Genomic DNA, 20415 nt, shown 5'->3' on the forward strand with positions numbered 1-20415 from the left:
ATGGACCTGAAAGACATTGTGCTAAGTGCAATAAGTCAGTCACAGAAGGACAGATATATGCCTGAGTCCTCATATATGAAACATCTAAAGTAGTCCCATGTATAGATGCTGACAACAGAATGGTGGCTGCCAGGGGAGGGGGAGAGGGGGTTATGGGGAGCTGTGTTCAGTGCTTATAAAGGTACAGTTATGAGAGAGTAGCACAGACATATATATACTACCAACTGTAAAATAGTCAGTGGGAAGTTGTTGTATAACAAAGGGAGTCCAGCTCGAGGATGGAAGATGCCTTGGAGGACTGGGGCGGGGAGGGTGGGGGGGGGGTCGGGGAAGGGAGGGAGTACGGGGATGTGTGTATGGAAACAGATGATTGAACCTGTTGTACCCCCCAAAAAATAAAAAATAAAAAGTAAAAAAATAGGTACAGTTATACAGGATGAGTAAGTTCCAGAGATCTCCTCTACAACCTAGTGCTTATAGTCCACAGGGTATTGTGCACTGAAAATTTATTTAAGAGTGTAGATCTCATGTTAAGTGTTCTTACCACCCAAAGGAAAAAACCAAGAAGCTTTTGGAGGTGATGTTTATGTTTATTACCTTGAATGTGGTGATAATAACATGAGCATATACATATATCCAGACTCACTAGGTTGTTTTCATTATGTGTCATTTTGTGTGTACCAACTATACCTCAGTAAAGCTGGAAGGAAAAAAAAACAGCAAAGGAAGTACCTTCCAGGTGGAGGAAGTCGCTGGTTCAAAGGGCCTGAGGCAGGGCAGGTTCGATGTGAGGAACGGAAGGATGGCTTGTGTGCCCAGGCGCTGGTGGAGAAAGTGGAGGACAGGAGATGCTGAGCAGCAGGTCGGCAGGAGGCAGACTGGAAGGATGCTGGAAGCGGTAGAGAGTCAGAATTTTGTTTTATTACTGCTGTTGTTTGTATTCTTATCTTGGACGTCAGGAGAATTCTCTTAGGCTTCAATGGCGGGAGAGGGCATGTGTGGACGCTCTTGCAGGCATACACCCACCTGGCCCTGTATCAAACTGACTGGTCACATGGCCACCCCTACTTTCTGCCACTTGGACCCCAGGTCACAGTGACGTCACCTCTAGCTCCAGCCCTTCTCCGTGTCACTCTCCATACCTTCCTCAGTGTCTGCCCTTCTTTACCACTGGCAAGAGAGGAGAGAAAACCATTAAGCACTTGACCTCTGTCTCAGATTCTGGGAAGCCCTTAGAGGTCTCGACAAACAATGTTTTCTTCTGGGTTTTCCTTCCGTTCTCTTTACTCAAATCAGTATCTGTTGTCATCATTAATATTTGAGTGCCTATTCGGCACTTTTCCCCAAACGTTAAATATAAACTGTCCTCCTGCCCCCTTTTTTTTTCCTGCACGGAAGAAGCTCAAATAAGAAGCCTTGCAGGATGACTCCATCAGTTAATCTCCATATGGGTGCGTTTCCGTGGTGCGCTGCTCGCTGCCTGATGAAGTGGAACTCTCTTTAAAAATGACTCACGAGCTCTTCCTACACCAGCTTCCCCTGATGGGTCATCAGAGGGGAGAATCTTCGGTGGTCCTTCTCGGAATCTGTGACTGCATTTACTTGTTTAGTACACACACGTAAGAGCTGGCCCCCTGCCCGGCGCCATGCAGGGCCCTGCGGTTGAAATTAGAGGCTGGCCCAGGCCATACAGGTGGTACTTGCCACGTAACAGTGTCGGAGGTGGCAAGAGGACAGTCTGCCAGGTACAGGGAGGGCCGTGAAGGAAAGAGCAGCCTTATCTGAGGCTCACCCCAGCTCTCTTCCCAAACACTCCCCTTGATGCTGCGCCCACGTCCACCACCTTTCTGCTCCTTCTACACCCAGGCCCCCCCCCCCCACCTACCCTCCTTAGGGTCTTTGCACTTGTTCCCAAGTCCTGGGACACCCCAACCCACCCCAGCCTCGGGTAACCCTTTACTTCACTCTCGGTGATGTGCCTTATTTTCTTTTCATCAGCACATACCTACTGCCCACAATTATTTGGTTCATGTCATTTTTTCCCTAGTTTTTTCCCCAAATCTAAGACTGTTAGATTAGAGACTCTGCCTGTACTGTTCATCTCTGGGGTGCCCTCCCCTAGAACAGAAGCAAGCACATTATAAGCACTTAATAAATACCGATGGAATGAACTGAACAAATAAGAGAGAAGAATGAAGGACTAGACACAAAGGAAGAGCAGATGAAGAAGTAGAGAGTTCGGTGAGAACTCGCTGATAGTTTCTGTACTGGAGCAGAGGTGTGTCAGGACAGGGGCAGAGAATGAAGTTGACCAAAGGGCCTGGGCTCTGCTTTGGAGTTTAGACTTAATCCTGCCAGGAGTGAGGAGTCACCAAAGGGCTTTAAACATGGCCAGATTTACATCTGAGAAAAATCACTCCGTGTAGAGAATAGAACGGAAGGGGCGAGACTGGAGGCGGGGAGCCCACTTAGAGGCCATTGCCACATCCTGGGCCAAAAGATGGTGATGGGGCTCTGACCAAGGGCAGCAGCTGTGGGGATGGAGAGAACAGATGGATTGTTTTGTGGGCGCTGAGAACAGGAGAGCAAGTGCAGCTGGCACCTGTAAACCAAGATGGCAGGTCCCTGTGCCCTGCTTCAGTCAGGTGGCTCTAGTTGGCTGGCCCGCGGTGGCAGGGGCTGGAGCAGGGAGAGAGTCTGTAACATCGCAGCCTGGAATCGCATCTTTGCAGGGAGTTCCACCCCGGTCCTTTGCAGCATCCGGAGTGTTATCTGCAAACACAGCCAGCGAGAAAGGGTAAGACCTTGGATCTGGCCCAAAGCCGAATGCTCCCAGCTTTGGGGAAGAGGTCGTCGGAGCTGTGATAGGTCATCGGAGCTATGATTGCTATCGAAGCACACAGGTAGTGGTCGTCTCAAAGACAGGGAGTCAGGGACCTCTCCACTGGACTGCAGATCCCAGATGGGAAAGGGCTCTGGTGGCAGGGTCTGAGTCTCAAGACGTGCTCATCCACTCGGCAGACAGTCATTCAAACAGTCACCAGCCACAGGGCCGGTGCTCCTGGGGGACCAATGCAGATGGAAGCCTGACTCTCACAGTGCTTGTCTAGTGAGGGAGGCAAACAGGAAGGGGGTTGTCATCCAGTGTGATAAGTGCCTGGACCATGTGGTGCTTTGAGAGCACTCGAGAAGGGGAGAGAAGGTACATCCGGGAAGACTTCCTGGAGGAGGTGAGATTTAAAGGATGAAAAAGGAGTGAGAAGGTGTGAAGAGTGGAGGGAGCAGGAGCAGCACACTCAGCTTCCAGTGAAGCCAACATGAGCACATGCAGGGCTGCACAAGTTCATTTTTTTTTAAATAAGCCATTTTGCATTATTTTTATTATTATGTCTTCACGGAGGAGGTGATGATGATGATGGGGTGTGAGCTCTCTGGTCATTTCAGGTCGCTCATTTAATGGACACAGGACCTCAGAGAGGTCATGTGAATGCTCCGAGCCTCAGGTTCACCATCTGATAAATAACTGTGGACAGTGATGCCTTTGTCATAATGTCTCACGGATAATTTATGTTAAATCACCAGAAATAGGACACTCAGAACACAGTGTTCATTGAGAAGGGGGTTTTTCACAAACCACAGTGCCCGACCTGTCTGACCATAATCTCTTGTTCCACATGTGGGCTTTGGGTTTTTAAGGTTTTTTTCTAGGAAAGCCTGGTGGAGAGACAAACCTACGGAGTCTCTTAGAAATCTGTGTATAAAGCAGGGGAGGGACTGCCACATTTGCTCTGGATCAGACAATCCCAGGTAGGTTTCCCCTCCAATTAGGAGACTCTGGGTAGGAGGAAGAGGCCATTTGGTTGGTGTTTGTGCCAGAAAGAAAGAAGGAGAGAGAAAAGGAAAAGAGGGAGGGAAGGAGCATAAGTTCAAGAAGTCAGGGGATCCAACCCCGCAGTAAGGAGCAGACCTCATTTCCCAGCCTTTGTTTGGGATACCTGCTCCAAAACAAGTTGGTTTTGTTTGGAAGAGCTCAGGCTCCAGCTGTGGTGTAGAATGACAGTAGCTGATGGGACACAGCCCACTCCTATCCATAGTTTGTCTGGGCATCTCTCCCTGGAACCAATAAGTTAATCTGTGTAATGCAATAAGCATTCGCTTGGCATTAGTTACTATAATTTGATTGAAGTCACAATGGAGGCTACAATTCTGTATATTAGCGTTTCTCTCCCCTTTCCTCAGCGACCCAGCTGTTCAAGTAGAGCCAAGAAATGCTGGGACTCCACAGAACACAGCTGGGTAATCACGGAGATTCTCTACCCCCTAATCCATGCAAAAATCCTTCTGTAGCGTCCCTAACAGGATTGCATCTGGCTTCTGCTGGAATCTTCCCAAAGACAGGGAGCTCACCACCTCCAACAGCTTAGTGCACTGCTAGAAAGCTCCAGATGCTAACCCATTCTCCCTCATGTTGAGTTGAAATCCCTGCTTCTGGAAAGAATTCATTAATCTGAGTCCTGTCCTTTGGAGCAGTGAAAAATAAGGACACCCCTGTGGTCCCCGACAGCCGAGCAGATAGTGTAGCTTCCATACAGTGTGTTATCCAGAAACATGTAACTCCCCCCAAGCACTGTATTTGTAGAGGGCTGCTTTATTATCAAGAGTGCCTTGCTGTTCCTCGGGGAATTTTCCAGATAAAGGAAGTGCACCTTTTTAAATGCAAAACCATTAAAATATGTTATTATAGATGTTTTATACTTTCCAATTTGGATGGCAATCTTGCTAAAATACATGCCCTTCCTTAGTAACCAAAGTATACCAAACTCAGTTTACAATTTTTTGATAACTAAGGTTGCAGTGAGTAGGCTGAGGGGGTGGGAATTGGCCAGAGGAGGGAAGATGCTGTTTATCCTGGCAGGAAATGGCCTCAGACTGTTTGCTGCTTATTCTGCAGATTCCCTTCTGACAGCTGTCACTTGCAGTTCATCAGCTTCAGAACAAGCCTTTCTGGGCTCATCCCGCCCCCAACATTGTTCATCCTTCCCCTGGCAGCCAAAAAAAGGAAAACCAAAGGTATTGAAGTCAGAAGGTCCAGTGGTAGAAGAATTATCCACTGTCGTGTAGAAGTTAAATTATGAAACATAGCAAACATCCAAAAAAGGGAAAAAAAAAAAACAGAGATTGGACACCATTGAGTTTTCACATTTATGTGTAATTGTAAGTCAATAGAGAGTGTCTGAAGACTTGGGGTTCCCTTATCCAATGCCCACAGCCCACATCACTCATTGATGACCCCACTCATCCATCTGGGCTCAGCCCCAACCCCGGCATCCTCGCCAAGACAGCACTCCAGAGAACCAGTAATGATCTCCAAGCGATGACACGGGAGACGCGGAAGCCCTGTCGGGCGTCCGTGCACTAGGTCTTCATCACTCTGTTTTCTCCTGCATTGGGACAGCACTCTGTGCTGCTCCAAGACCTTTCTCTGCTTCTTCTAGACTTTGACAGTTGGAGATTTCCTGCAGGGAAAGAAAAGGGGAAATGCAACTTTCATCTTCACCACAATCGAGGGAGGGAGGCATTACAAGTCACATTCCACAGATTAAAGAAACCAAAGCTCGGAAGAGATGAGTTATGTGCTCAGAGTCAAGCAACTCCCACATGGTGGGGCCATGATTGGAAACCAGGTCACCCTACCTTTGAAGTCACAGACCCACCGAGGCCATGCTTCTCAAGTGGATGTAGATCCCTGTTTAAAATGAACACAAGAGGGACTACAATCATTGAGCGATTCTCCTAGTTGCTTTTACTTTATATCACTGTTCCTGCTCTTTTACGAACCCTGTAAGGTAGTTATGATTATTGTTATTTTTTAGAGGAGGAAACAGAGGCTCGGAGAATTGAAATCAGAGGACAGGTTGGTGGCAGCTCTGGAACTGGTGTCGATCTTTCTGAGCAGTCTTTTTGCAACTTTTGAGAACACTCTCTGATCTAAACTTGTAATACCTGCCCCAACCCCAACACCTCCTGTCTCCCAGAGCTCGTGCCTTTATGTTTCTCCCTAGCACTTATCACCAATCAATATATTATATTCTGGACTTATTTATTTTGTTGGTTATGTCTCTCCAACTAGAATGTAAGCTCTGGGACTTCAGGATGTTTATCTGTTTCATTCATCGGTATATCTTTATGCCTATAAAAGACTGCCTGCTATGTGCTCGATAAATTTTGTTGAACCAGTAGACTGTTACAGGTCCTTGTCTTGAAGTATTTGTGGTGCTCTAGAAAGATCCCTATCCTTAAAATCAGAAAACCTGCCCCCAAGATCAGATCTATGCCTTCAAGCATAACTCTTGCCTTCCCTGAGTCTCAGTTTTCCCACCTACAAAATGGTCAGTAAACAAACCCAACCTAGGCTGGTATGAGGGTTGAAGGGGTTAAGGTTGTGCAAAAGGCTGCAGGTCGCAGGAGGCCTCCTTAGGAGTGTTGGCTAGAAAGCTCATCCTGGGTGCCTTCCCGTCCAGCTGTTCAGATCCCTGCCTCACCTCTGAACTGAGGGCTTCCAAATTCAACCCCCTCATGCTACAAGGGTGATGGGCCCGCCTGCAGGGTCACGTTCCCCAATGCTAAGCTCACTAAGAAGCACAGACAACTGCATCACCATGGCTGAATGAGAAGTTAAAAATAAGACACATATAAACAGATTCTACAAATGCTTTACAGCATCCCTCTGCACAGCAGTGCCAGGGAACAGATGGCTCTGTGGAAACAGCTGTATCCCAGAGAAACCCCAGAATGCATCATTGCTCTCACGTGCGAGCCGCATGTCACCAGCTCTTTAATCACACAGTGGGCAGCGGGGCCCAGGGCGGACGGCACCCAGAGCCCTACGACAGGCTGCCCGAGGCCAGCCTCTAATGACCCTCCATGGCATGTTAAGTTCCAGAGCCTTAAGCATCACAGTGTTTGCCTGGGTGGCCAGAAGAGGGGATAAGGGGGGAGTCACGGGGTCCAGATACTCACGAGGTGTTTCTGGGTCACAAGTACCCATCCCTCCTTCACGCCCCTAGGCTCCGGTCATCACCTCTCCAAACCTGCCTGGTGCTCCACTCTCCCATGCCTTTGTCAGTCACAGCCCCCGCCCACTTCTCTTCAGCCGAATCTTCCTCCCCTAACTGGCTCCTTGCACGGTACATATGAGGACAGCTCTGGAGCAAGACTGCCTCGAGTAAAATGTGAGGGATACTCCCTATGGGATTTCAGGCCACTCAAACTCTCTATGCCTGAGTTTTCTCATCTGTAAAACGGGAATCAGATAGAACTATTCCTACCTGGTAGGCTTAGTGAGGACTAAATAAGGTAAGACAGGTCAGGGGCTTAGGTCAGCGTAGCACATAGCACATTCAAAACTGCCCCCCCTTGGTTTTGTTTGCATTATGAATACACAGCTTGCTAACTTGCTTCTTTTTTCTCCCACCCAAGCTGTATAAACAATTTCAGTGCAGAAACTGGGGTTTACTCCCCATTCCTAGCACAGGGCTTGGCATAAAATAAGGGCCTATTAATTGTGTGGAATGTACACATTAATACCGATACCTGGGAGGGAGCAGACCGTGCCCTTTTCTTTATTTTCTCAGAGCCTTGGTCAGTGCTGGGCAGACTGTCTCTGAACCTTCAGTGAATGGTCCTAGGCCCATGCCTCTCACCTCCCACAAAAGAATGATAATGGCCCATGGTTTGGTTTCTTTGGAAAACAATGTTTTGGGTTCCTGGAACTTTGTTGACTAATATGCACAGCAGGCAACCGGTGAGCTAGTCATTTTCCTCTGCCTGTCCACGTGGTTTAATAGAACTTAACCACTTCATGGAAACCACAGGGAAGAGCTCTGAGTTAGGTTCCAGGAGATGTGCGTTAGAGCCCCAGCTTTTCTGAACACATCCCTGGCGCTCCAGCTTTCTTATCCATCACCTGGGGGTGAGAGAGCAGCCCTGCCGGGCTCATAGATACTGGGAGGAATGGATGAAGAAATGAGTATCCAGGCCACTGCAAGTGAAAATTGAAAGTGTAAAGCAACACTCCTGAGTGTTATTTTACCCATCAGATGTTTCTACCCATTGTCCTAAGGCATCAGGAGGACAGGTGTCACAAAGAATGGGTGGCCTCAGAGACTCCTGACTTGGTCCGTTGTACCACCTTCATCACTTACTGGCTGGACGAGTTCTAGTAGGCGCGTTAGTTAAGGTCACACAAGCAGGTGTAAAATGGACTCGGCGGACTGGAAGTTTATGACTCACACGAAGATCAAGCAGGTATTCCTGGTTGGCAGGCGGCTTTTCTCCAGCTTCAGGGCCCAGACTCCTTCCATCTTGTGGCTCTGCCCTCCACGGAACATCCTCTACTGGGTGCTCTTGCTCTGGCTGACAAAGAGAAGATTGTGCATGAGACAGTCTTACAAGTGATGCCTGTAGTGGCCAGAATCTGCCCACACTCCCCTGACCCAAACTTGGCTACATGATTTCCCTGCACTGCAGGAAGGTTGGAAACTCATCCTGAGTGCAGGAGGGCTCTGCCACCAAGGGAAACACATGATTCAGTCCTCTGCAGTCACAGAACCATTTGGCATTAGACTAGAAAGATCCCCAGAGACTGATGAACAAGGCATTATAGTGACTTGATTATGTACAAGAACTTGAAGGAAATACACCTGGATGTGAATCTCGGCTGCTCTGTTCATCCATTGTGTGACCTTGAGCAAGTGGCTAAGGCTTTCTACAAAACGGGACTGCTGGTGGTCTCTAACCCATGGAGACCATGTGAGTATTAATGAGAAAGTGCCTGCAGGGCTCTTAGCCCTTACCTGGCCTAGTGAGCACGTGATCCTTGAGGCCCAAACTCTTTGTCCTGCTGTTGGGAGAAATGACTTGCTCAAGGTCACGTAGAAAATGAGGGTCAGAGGAATCAGGCCTCAGTGTCCACTTATCCTCATAATCTCTCCGTGTAGTTTTTCCTGACTTTGAGCAGAAGTCCGTTAGGCCAGAGCCCAGGGACACACTTCCCACCCGTCTGAGTCCTCAGACATGACCAACCATCATCTCTGGCAGCTCAGAGGTCAATCTAGGCCGCTGTCCTTAAGGATGGGAAAAAATAAATGCAAACTGCTTAAAGGCCATTTTCCCTTGAGTCCAAATCTCCCTGGGCCTCAGCTGGCTGCCCAAAGCCGCAATTTAGCAAATGCATTTTATCTCAGGAGGAATCTGTCTTTTGTTTCTGTGACTTGCTTCTCAGGATCCCCTGTTCCCCGTGTGACTGGAGTGTGGAGTGGGGGTAGCTCACTCAGACCCTGTTAACAAAAGCCACCCCACCCCTGCCTTGCAGCTCAGCATCTCCCTGGAGATGACCTGGGTGAAATGACCTGGGTGAAAAGGAGGCAGGTTTCAAGCTACTTGAGTCTCCCCCTTGGAATAACATCCGCCATGCTGTCAGCAGTAGCGGTCCTAGATTAGAATTTGAAAAGGTACATAATGCAATCATAGTAACATTGCTGAGGTGTGCGTGGCGCTCTACAGTTTACAAAGCACTTGTACATGCGTAAGCTCATTTGAGAAAATTGCAGGGAATTACTTAAGTACAGAAAAGAAGCCAATAAAACTCACCTGCGAATCCACCACTCTGAGAAAAGCTGTGTTCACGTTGGAATGCGTTCCCTTTGGTCTTTTTCTGTGTGAGGTTGGTTGGCTTGTCTTGCTGCTGTGTTGGGGTCATACTGCATATGCATTTTTCTGGCCCACTTTGTTCATGCAGCCTCATATCTTTCCCCAGTTATTTGATCCTCACATCACTGTGTTGTGAGATGTCCCTCGCGTGAGGTCCAAAAACTGCATTCACAGTCCAGACTGCTGCTCTCTAGCTGTAACTGGCGGATTACGGACCTCCTGAGCGTCAGTTTCTTCCTTCGTAAAACAGATATGTGTTGAAGGATTGAATTAATAAAGCAGTGCACCTGATTTAGCACTGCACCTGGCGCACAGTAGGTGCTCAGTCCATGGCACCATGTTGATAGTAAATATAATATTAAAGCTCAAGGAGGGCACCTGGTTGGTCCAGAGTCCCATAGACTCTGACGTTGTATGGCCGACATCATACCTGCTGTGCTTTCTGCAGTACCCAGTGTGGTTGGTAAACAACAGTGTTCCCTAGATCCTATCCCTTAAGTGATGGCCACAGGTGACCTTGGGATGTGGCTGTCACTGAACCACATTGGTACCATGAAGTTCCTAGATGGAGGCTACTTATCCCCTGGGACTGCTGGTAGACCCTCCCAGCTAGGGCAGGCCATGCCTTGGTAGCTCTAGGAGCACTTGCATTGACCAGTGTTCCCTTTCTTAACATGCTGTGGCTATGAGTACATCTAATAGAGGCTTGCTGGGCACACAAGATGCACTAGGTGTCCTGGGTTCAGAAATGAATAGGATACAGCTCCTGCCTTTAGGAGCCCACTACATGGGTGCTTTCCAGAAAATGGCTTTTGGAGCTATTGACCTTGGAATGTCATTTTCCCCCACTCAAGGGCATGTGGCAGAATATGGATAAGGGAGAAGAGAGAGCCCCGTAACACATGCATTTCTCACGTTCTGGTCACTAATTTCCTTTCGCACATGATAAGGATAAACAGCTTCTTCAAAACCTCATCAAAGAAACACCCTTTGCTCCCCGCGCACATGCCGGGCCGCGCTCACACGCACACATCCAGACACATCCTCACACACTCCCGCTCTCCTCATTGGACTGGAAGCAACACTGTTTTAACGGCATGTTAAAAACAAAACACGAAACAAATCCCCCCAAAACAACCCTGCTTTTGCAAAGACTTTGGCAGACATTTTACTCTCTAAAGGGCAGCAATTGCTGTGTTCTTTGCCAGGGTGGGTGAGAAAGGGAAGGTGGGTGTCGGTTGGTTCAGGTCCCTCCTGGCAGGTAACATTGCGATTTCCAGGCATATTTGAGTTTAAGGAGAAAGACATTGGGACTGTCTCTGACACTCATGAAACAGAAGGTGACCCAACCTCACCCAGTCCCTCCTCCCGTACCCTGCGACCCTTGCCATGCCATCTCCTTCAGGTGATGGTTCAGGACAGCACGCATCCACCTAGGAGTCTCTGGGAACCCAGGTGTCTCCCTTTCCTACTTGTGATCACAACCGAGATAATAGACGACATCGCTGCGTCACTCCAAACCCTGTGCGCTTCGTATGCAGCATCTCCTTCCGCCGTCCCCTGAGGTAGCTACTGTCATAATCCGCATTTTACAGGTGAGGAAACTGAAGCTCAGAAGGGTTAAATGACTCAACCACTCACCTGAGGTTGCACAGGTAGGAGTGGGATTGAAGCAGTAACCTCAGTCCCTGTCCTGTGTCTGCTTCTTGCCTTGAGGTTGAAGGAACATCTTTTCTGGAGAGGCAGCTTGGTGGTCCAGGGACAGAGACCCAGGTGTGACCTCCCTGGGTGACCTCAAGATCTCAGAGCTGCTTTATCAACAGTCAAGAGAGGGTTTAAGACGTGCCTCACTGGAGGGCTCTAAGGAAAGGAAGTCACCTTGCACGGAGCCTAGCACATGCTTGTTTGCTGGACACAAACTTTTCAGCCATCACAGACCCTTGAACTGCAAATATAGGAGCAAATAATGGGCATAAGAATGACCAGCTTCTATGCATAACATTAGAGGATGCAAAAGGGAAATGACAAGGACAGGCCATAACTTCAGTGACTGCAGCCTTCTTGCATGCAGCAGGTATTTCTCTTGCACAGAATGTGTGCATGTTGAGCACCTGTCCTGCAGAGGGCATGGTGCTGGGGACTTCCCTTCCTCACCAGGGAAGTTGCCCTTAAATAATTTCAGTTCAAACGGACGAGTGCTTTGGTGGAATTACAATTGAGTGTTCTTGGAGCACAGAGAAGAAATGGACCAGCCCTGCCTGGCAGGGCCCATAAAGGTTTCACAGAGAAGGTGCCATTTAAGCTGAATCTTGAAAGGTACATATTGCAGTAGAAGGTCCCCAGGTGGAGAAGAGTAGGTGAGGTGAGGCAGGGCGTGGCAGAGAGAGAAGATATGCCAGGTCACGGAGGTGTGGGAGGAAAGGTGAGTTTGGGCAGCACAGGGAAGAAGATCATTGGTGTAAGGCAGAGTGTGTGGGGATTGATGGGTCAGAGGGAGAGAGTATATGATGGTCAGTGAGGACTTGGGTTTAGTCCTGCCGGTCAGAAGATACTGAGCTTAATCCTGCAGGTCAGAAGGGGTCTCCTGGCTCATAGGATCTTAGGTGGAATGAGAATTCCAGTTTCCAGCCTTATATCCATTAGTTACCCTGTTGTCTTAGAGGGAACCTTCAAATAGGCAAGGACATCGAATTGGACTTAAAAAGCTGAAGGGTATCCCTGATTGCATCCTTTGTAAAGGTTAAAAATGTTAGAGAGAGCTAAGAATGTCTCATAGATCACTGGATCACAACTGATTCTCCAAGTGGCCTTTGGGATATATGGGTACGTTTGGAGTGGTACATGGCCATCTGGAGAATGCTATGAGCATTTATTAGGCTGGAGCCCAGGAGGCTAACTGCCCCGTGGTAGGTGGGACAGGCTTACATAATGAAAAGGTGCCCCACACAAAATGGCAATGATACTACCAGTTATCTAGTGCACAAAACCCGTAAAACCTCAGGGGTATACAGTGAGAAGTGTTTATGGAGGTAGCTCTGATGATCATCACTGGGCCCACTCACGTGACTGGAGCAATTGGTGAGACTCTACTTTAATCCAGGGGCCTCTCTTCCCCCAGCAGCCTAGCCCAGGCATTTTCCCAGGAAGCAGGCACTTCCTCTTAGGCCGTAGCCTCAGGATTGGGCCATCATTGCTTCCTCTCCATTCTCTCTGCCAAAGCAAGTCACAAACCCAGCCCAGATTCAAGGATTAGGGAAATAGGCTTTGCCTCTGTAGTAGGCAGCAGTGAAAGTTGCATGACAAAAGGGAAGGATATGGGGTGGGGGTGGGGAATGAAGAAACTGGAGCAGTTAATGCAGTCAGCTGTCAGAGCACACTTCAAGAGAAATAATACCATAGCTTAACCTATCAAGGCAATGGTCTTAACTGATAGAAGGTCATAGAGAAGTGAGTGAATATAATTTTTTGTTGATTACTACATTATCGGTGTAGAGATTTTATACACACACACACACACACCCCTTCTTGGATAAACGTTCTGTTGCATTCAGCTATTAATGTTAATAACTCTAGCCATGTCCACTTTAATCTGTATTCAACTGTATGTCATCCTGGGATGGACAAGGCTCATGTAACAGAAGAAATATTGGAAGCAACCATGTGACCTTTGGCAGATTATTTTCTTTAAATAAATTTTATTGAAATGCAATTTGCATATGATAAATCTACCCATTCTCAGTGTACATGTGTTTTCACAGATGTGTACACCCGTATAACCGTCACTCCGATCATGACATAAAACATTCCCATCACCTAAAAAACCTCTCTCCTGCCTCTTCCCAACCCATTCATTCTGCTACTGCACATCCACCGATCGAATTTCTATCACAGTTGAAGTTCTTTTACTTTCTCATTGCAATCTTTCACCTATAAAACAAGCATAGTCAGTCACACCTGCCCGGGAGGGATATTGTGTATTGGGTAGCTGTGTATCAGCAGTTCTGGAAACGTGTAGATATGCATCTGCTTATGTCAGATGCTAAGTCCCTAGTTCCCTGTTCGCAGGACAGCTTGCTCTTTCACTAGTTGGGTAGGAAGCAGAATAGGAACACTCAGTAAAAAACTCCTACGAGCAGATTAATGAAGTAAAAGGCATCAGAACGTTAGAAGAGAAGAAGAAACAGAAAAGAATGGGTACTGAGACTGATAAAAGTTGGATGAAATTAAAAGGTTTTTTTGTGTGTGTGTGTATGGATTTGCATTGTTTTTCTTTACCTGATACAGAGATTGAAATCCGTATCTCTGGGTGGCAAGGGGGGGGGGGGGAAGCATCGGGTCATGGAAAGGTACTGCTCCACTTGGTTTTCATTACTCTGTGCTTCGTGTCCCCCTGTTATTTGAAATTGTTGTGCTGGGTCACGAAGCGCAGCGTTTTTTGTTTGGTATACGGAGTTCGTGGTCGCTTATGCATGTATTAGTGCTACCACCGTCAGCTCGGAGGGTCTCATTCCTCAGGTGGTCAGGCAGCTGCCATCTACCATCACCTCTTTGAAATCAGGTTAAATTATGGAAGAAGATGAAAACAGGATCTGTCCTCCGATGTTTGGCCCATCAACAATGTCTAATGGGTAACAGACTCAGGGGAGGACAGGGCACAACGGGCAGGCTGCTTCAGGGATTTCCTTCTTGTTCCCAAACCCTCTTTCCTACCTTCCAGCTCCAGAAGCAGCTCTCTGAGCTAGATGAGGACGACTTGTGTTACGAGTTCCGGCGAGAGCGTTTCACCGTCCACCGAACCCACCTGTACTTCTTGCACTACGAGTATGAGCCCACTTCAGACGACACAGACGTCACCCTGGTCGCTCAGCTCTCCATGGACAGGTAGGCAGACGGGCCCCCACCTTCCGCACAGTCCCCTTGCTGCTACCCTTCACCTGGTCGAAAAGAGAAGGGAGAGATGACCCCACGGGCTTAAAACATTGAAGCCTGACAAAGTAGGGCTTGTGTCTCATCCCCTCTCCAGTACTGAAAACCAAGGGCTCCTGTCTTGGTGGTGCTGGTTGTTTCTGAGGATGGAGGAAGAATTGATTCTAAAAAATAGAGCTCTACTCAAATTACATCCGGGGAGGGGGGCGGTGTATATTACAGGGAAACACATGGACTGGACCTACAATTGCTGCTGCAAAGCAGTTGCTGTGTCTTTTCCTTATATGCGTGTTGATGCAGAGATTATTCATGGAGCATATTTCAGGAAATACTGACGTGATCCCTGCCTTCGTGTGGCTTATGGTCTGCTGCACTGATTCTCAACCTTGACTGGGGACAAATTGAATCACCGAGGGAACTTTTAAAATAAATTCATGATCAGGCTCCGTTGCAAACCAGTTAAGTAAGAATCTTTGTGGGATGGAGAGCTGGCATTGTTTTAAGTGTGCCGTGTGCAGCCAGCATTGAGAGCATGGGACTAGTGATATAGCAACAGTAAATAATTAAGTCAAATGATTATAATTGTGATAAGTGCTTTGAAGGAAAAGGAGAGCGAGATTAACAATGTCAAGTGAGGGACCTTCTTTAGATGTTATGGTCGGGGGAGGTCTTTCTCAGGAGAAGACGTTTCTGCAGAGACTTAAGGATGAGAAAAGGAGTCAGGCATGTTAGTTGCTGAGAAAAGTTTTCCAGGCAGACAAAATAGCAAGTGCAAAAAGGCCTGCAGTGGAAAGGGCCTGGCATATTCAGACACCTGATAGAAGTCCAGTGTGGCTAAAGCACGGCGAGAGGAAAGTTGCATGAGGTTAAGATTATAAATAGTAGAGACTCATAAAATAATTGGATTGTATTCTGTACGTGGTGAGAACTTATTGTATAAATTTACACAAAGGTTTATGGTGTAATTTCTGTTTTTGAAAACATGTCTCTGGCTGCTAGGAGGTGAATTGGTTCAAAGTCATTCAGGGATATGCAGTTATTCTTTTTTTTTTTTTAATATTTATTAATTAATTTATTTATTTTTATTGGCCACGTTGTCTGTTCATTGCTGCGTGCAGCCTTTCTCTAGTTGCGGCGAGTGGAGGCTACTCTGTTGTAGCGCGTGGGCTTCTCATTGCGGTGGCTTCTCTTATTGCAGAGCACAGGCTCTAGGCACACAGGTTTCTGTGGTTGTGGCTCGTGGGCTCAGTAGTTGTGGCACATGGGCTCTAGAGCACAGGCCCAGGAGTTGTGGCGCACGGGCTTAGTTGCTCCCCGGTATGTGGGATCTTCCTGGACCAGGGATTGAACCCGTGTCCCCTGCCTTGTCAGGAGGATTCTTACCCACTGCACCACCAGGGACATCCTCTGCAGTTTTTCTATACTTAGCTGTCCTACGTGCCTGCTGCCCGCCTCGGCTAGCCAGCTTCCTCTTCAATTTATAAGCCTGCAGTGGCTGCCCTCGCCCCAGTTTCCCTCATGTCCTTCCCCGTCAACTCCCACAGTTAGGGAGGAAGTTTGATGGTCTCATTCTGTCTTTGAGCCACTTTGGAGTTGGCTGTCCAGCCCATGGATGAGATTCCACGGGGTTGTTTTAGGATTAAGTGAGTTGATGCCTGTAAAGTGCTGAGAACAGTACCTGGCACACTTAGTAAGTGTTCAATAAACGTCCCTGTGATTAGTCATGAGTAATTGAAGAATGAGCAAATGAACACATGAAGGAACAAGCGCTGGGACACGAAAAGGTTCACTGATAGTGAGCCTGGGAGTTGCAGAGAGTGAGGGCGGCCTTGCCTGCGGAGGCGTCTGGGAGTGACGCATGTTGAGAGCAGCCATGGAAGCGGTGAGTGCCACCACTCCTTAGCAGATGACGGCTCACCAAATCAAATGGCTTCATGGCTGGTGGTTTCCCGGAGATGCACAGCCTCCGGGATGCCTGTGCAGGAACTCAGAGAGCTTGCCGACCGTAACAGGTAACAAAGACCAAATGGGACAAACAGAATAAGCACAGAGGGTCTGGCACCAGCTGGGTCCTTGACCTGCCGTATCATCCCCGGCAAGGTCTTTCCTTTCTCATGGCCTCAATTTTCTCATCTCCCAAATCCACGTGATCGCTCAGCAGATACTTTGTAAGCATCTATTACAATCGTGTGCCAGGCTCTTAGGGGGGCTGGGAATACCTAAGACGCCCCTATTCCTGCCTTCAGGGAATATGTAGTATATTCAGAGCTCAGAGCGTGTGTCTGTTTCCTGTTGTTGTTTAATAAAAATAAATCACCGCAGATCTTGCAGCTTTAGAAACGCACACTCTTTTATCTGACAATGTTGTGGGTCAGGAGTCTGGATACAGATTAGCAGGTTCTCTGCTTGGGGTCTCAAGCCTGACATCCAGGTGGTGGCTGGGCTGTGGTCTCATCTGGGAGTCAGGGAGCACTTCTCAGCTCATTCAGGTTTTGGCAGAACTCAGCTCTAGGACTGAGGTCCCCATTTCCTTGCTGGCTGTTGGCCGGGGTCCTTCTGAGCTCCTAGAGGCCACCCTCAAGTCTTAGCCATGTGGCCCTCTCAGCATAGCAGCTCACTTCTTCAAAGCCAGCTGGAGAATCTCTCCAGTCTGTTATATGACGTAATCACAGGCGTAATATACCATCGTACTCCCAGGTTCTGCTCACACTCAAGGGAGGGGTGATACAGGGTGGTACACCGGGGTGGGGGCAGGAGTCTTGGGGCCAGTTTAGAATTCTGGCTGCCACAGGCAGGAAACAGGTTCTGACAACAGAGAGATGCCATGAGAACCCACGGGAGGAGGCCCCATCCTGGCCAGGGCAGAGAAAGGAAGAGAAGGGTATGTCCCCAGAGAAGGTGCTGCCTGCGTTGAGTTGGAGGCTGAGTCGACTGACAGTAGAAGGCTCGTAGGGAGAGAAGGAGCCCCCCCATCCCCCGCCCCTAGATGGAACGTGCAGCATTTCCACGGGATGGAAAGGACGCCAGGCGTGCAGGAGTGCACACAGGGTTGAATGTGGTTGGGGCTTAGGTGCTTAGGGTGAGGGTGAGAAGAAGAGAGCCGATGGTCTCAGCCACATAGGCAGGGCCTGGGGAAACCAGGGGAGGTGGCCAGCCCTTCCAGCTCAAACCGGCCAGGCTCCATGAGGGACTGGCCTAGACCAGTGTCCCAGGTCACAGCTCCCTTCCTCATTAGTCTGGGCACACGCGTCCTCCCCCAACAAGCCCAACGGCAAGTCACCCGCCAGTCAGTCCTCTTTTTACCTTTACTTTTCCTTCTCCTCTATGCCATTTAAAATGAAAACAAAACCTAATCCTTGATATTCATGCTGAATGTTAGTCTAGGTTGCTCTGCTGTTCTCCAGGCAGCATAAATGTATCTCAGTCCCCTCAGACGAGGCACCTGAAGCCCAGATACTGTGATCTGGCCAGGTGAGTGAGTTCCAGGTGATCCCAGGTTCCCGTCAGAGCATCCTGGTTTTCCTTGCTCACATTCACGACTCCTGTTCATACATTCAGTTTATCACCAAGATATTCTCCATCAAGAGCAGTAGCCAGTGGCTACCTGCAAACTCAGGTGAAAATGTGAGACTCTCTGGGAAAGCCCTGGGACATAGTTACATTCAGTCAGTCCTTGCTAGGTCTGAATACTCTGACTACAGCATCTGCACATGGTAGGTATTTAGAATAGAGAAAGTGACGTAGGGGGTAAAAAGAAGAGCGGAAGACTTGGGTTCAAAGTCAAGTTGTACCACTTGCTAACGGTGTGAATTTGGGCAAGTTATTTAGGCTAGTTGAGCCTCACTCTGCTTGCCTATGGAGTGGCAATAACAGCGTCAAGTTCACAGCTTGCTGTCTGGGTTTTATAAAGTAAGACACTGAAACGCGCCCAGTGATTAGCAAGTGTACTGCAAATATTAGCACACTTCCCTGAATGTTTTTTAGCTTTACGCTGGCTATGGCATTTGCTACCCGGAATTTACAAACAATTAGAAGAAAAAGAATGTTTAATTATTAACAACTCAAATCCACCTGTATGTATACACTTATTAACAAATGAATACAGACAGGACAGAGCCCCTCCTTCTGTGGCCACCCCGAAGCATCCTCCCAGCCTGGGCTGCAGAAGACCTGGCAGGACCTCCCCTCACAGCCCGCTTAAAAGAAAGCCCCCGCACCTCTTACAACGGCTGCAAACACTAACGGCAGACGCCTTGCCTTCAAAGCACACGCATCCCCCAGCACGGCAGGCGTGTGATCCCCCCAACATGTTGTGACAAGTACTGCCATCCGGACAATACCTCAGAGAACCCAAGGAATTCCACACCCTAGCAAGAGACGCTTAGCAGGACATAATCAAAAATTATAAAGCAGTAGTACAAGCTGATGAAGACGGCAGAAATTCCTCCTTCCCCTCCATCCCACACATCCAATTACGATGCAGCAGGCTGACTGGTGCCTGTTGGATTGATTTTTAATTGAAGAAACATTTCGGGTGTGTTTGTAAACCTTCGAGTCAGAAGTAGGCCCTACGTGAGTGCCACAGCGAATTAGGGGAGCCAGCATGCGGGCTCCCGTGCCCAGCTCCCTCTAGAATTCCATTCAGAAAGAATGAACGTCGCCTGCCGCAGCTGTGGAACCGGCAGGGCTGCTCCTCGCCCAGCCGCTTGCTCAGGAGGCTTCCCTCCCATTCCAGCAGCGGACAAGAATGGTTAAAAGGGCAGAGCTGGCTGGCCAGGAGGGATCCTCATCACAGCATCCTTGCCACCTGGCCAGGAGACGCCTGCTCTATTTCCTGCTCCTTAGATGAAGTCACTGAAGTACCAGCTACAGTTCCAGGGAATCGTGTGGCTGATGGGCCTTCTCTCTGTCTTCTGCAGGTAGGGGAAAGAGAACGTGAGCTGAGCTAATGGGGTCCCATCCTGTAGGTCCCATCCCTCTGGCTGGCAGCACAGCATCTCCTAGGAGCTTGTTAGAATTCAGATTCATGGACCCCAACCCAGGCCTGATGAATAGGAATCCCTACGGTGTGGCTCAGGAATCTGCATTGCAATAAGCCTCCCAGGTGATCCTGAGCTTGCTAAAGCTTGGAAAGCATCATTCTAGAGAATGAAAGGTACTCCTTTCCCTGTATAACGGGCAGGGTGATCTTTATCTCTCTCTCTCTCCATATATATATATATATCAGATCACATCATGCTTTCTCATTGCCTTTATGTTTTTAATTAATTTATTTATTGGCTGTGATGGGTCTTCATTGCTGTGTGAGGGCTTTCTCTAGTTGCCATGAGTGGGGGCTACTCTTCGTTGTGGGGCATGGACTTATTGTGGTGGCTTCTCTTGTTGTGGAGCACGGGCTTCTAGGCACACGGGCTTTAGTAGTTGCAGCATGTGGGCTCAGTAGTTGTGGCACACGGACTTAGTTACTCCCACTGCATGTGGGATCTTCGTGGCCCAGAGGTCGAATCCGTGTCCCCTGCATTGGCGGGCGGATTCTGAATCACTGCACCACCAGGGAGGTCCCCTCATTGTCTTTAGGATAGTATTAGAGCTGCCCACCGTGACCTTGAAGGCCCCGTATGACCCGGCCCCTGCCCAGCCCCCAATACCTCCTCTCCGCTGTCCCTCACTTGCCCGTGTGCCACCCTCACTGATCCTGTTTCTTCTTACTTGAACATGCTAAACTCTGTATCCCAGAGGGCTCTTCCCTCTCCTTGGAAAGCTTTTCACCCAGGCTTT

The 20415-nt window shown here is 48.6% G+C and overlaps 1 protein-coding gene across 1 annotated transcript in view; it reads left to right on the top strand.

The window, feature by feature from the left end:
- LARGE1 (LARGE xylosyl- and glucuronyltransferase 1) overlaps positions 1-20415 on the top strand; it is a 558406-nt gene that overhangs the window by 500755 nt on the left and 37236 nt on the right. The window contains exon 11 of the mRNA XM_057740821.1: positions 14429-14592. Within this exon, the coding sequence (XP_057596804.1) occupies positions 14429-14592 (164 nt within the window). The remainder of the gene's footprint in view (positions 1-14428; positions 14593-20415) is intronic.

The sequence above is a fragment of the Hippopotamus amphibius genome, chromosome 7 (genome assembly GCF_030028045.1).
Source record: "Hippopotamus amphibius kiboko isolate mHipAmp2 chromosome 7, mHipAmp2.hap2, whole genome shotgun sequence".
Taxonomy (NCBI): domain Eukaryota; kingdom Metazoa; phylum Chordata; class Mammalia; order Artiodactyla; family Hippopotamidae; genus Hippopotamus; species Hippopotamus amphibius.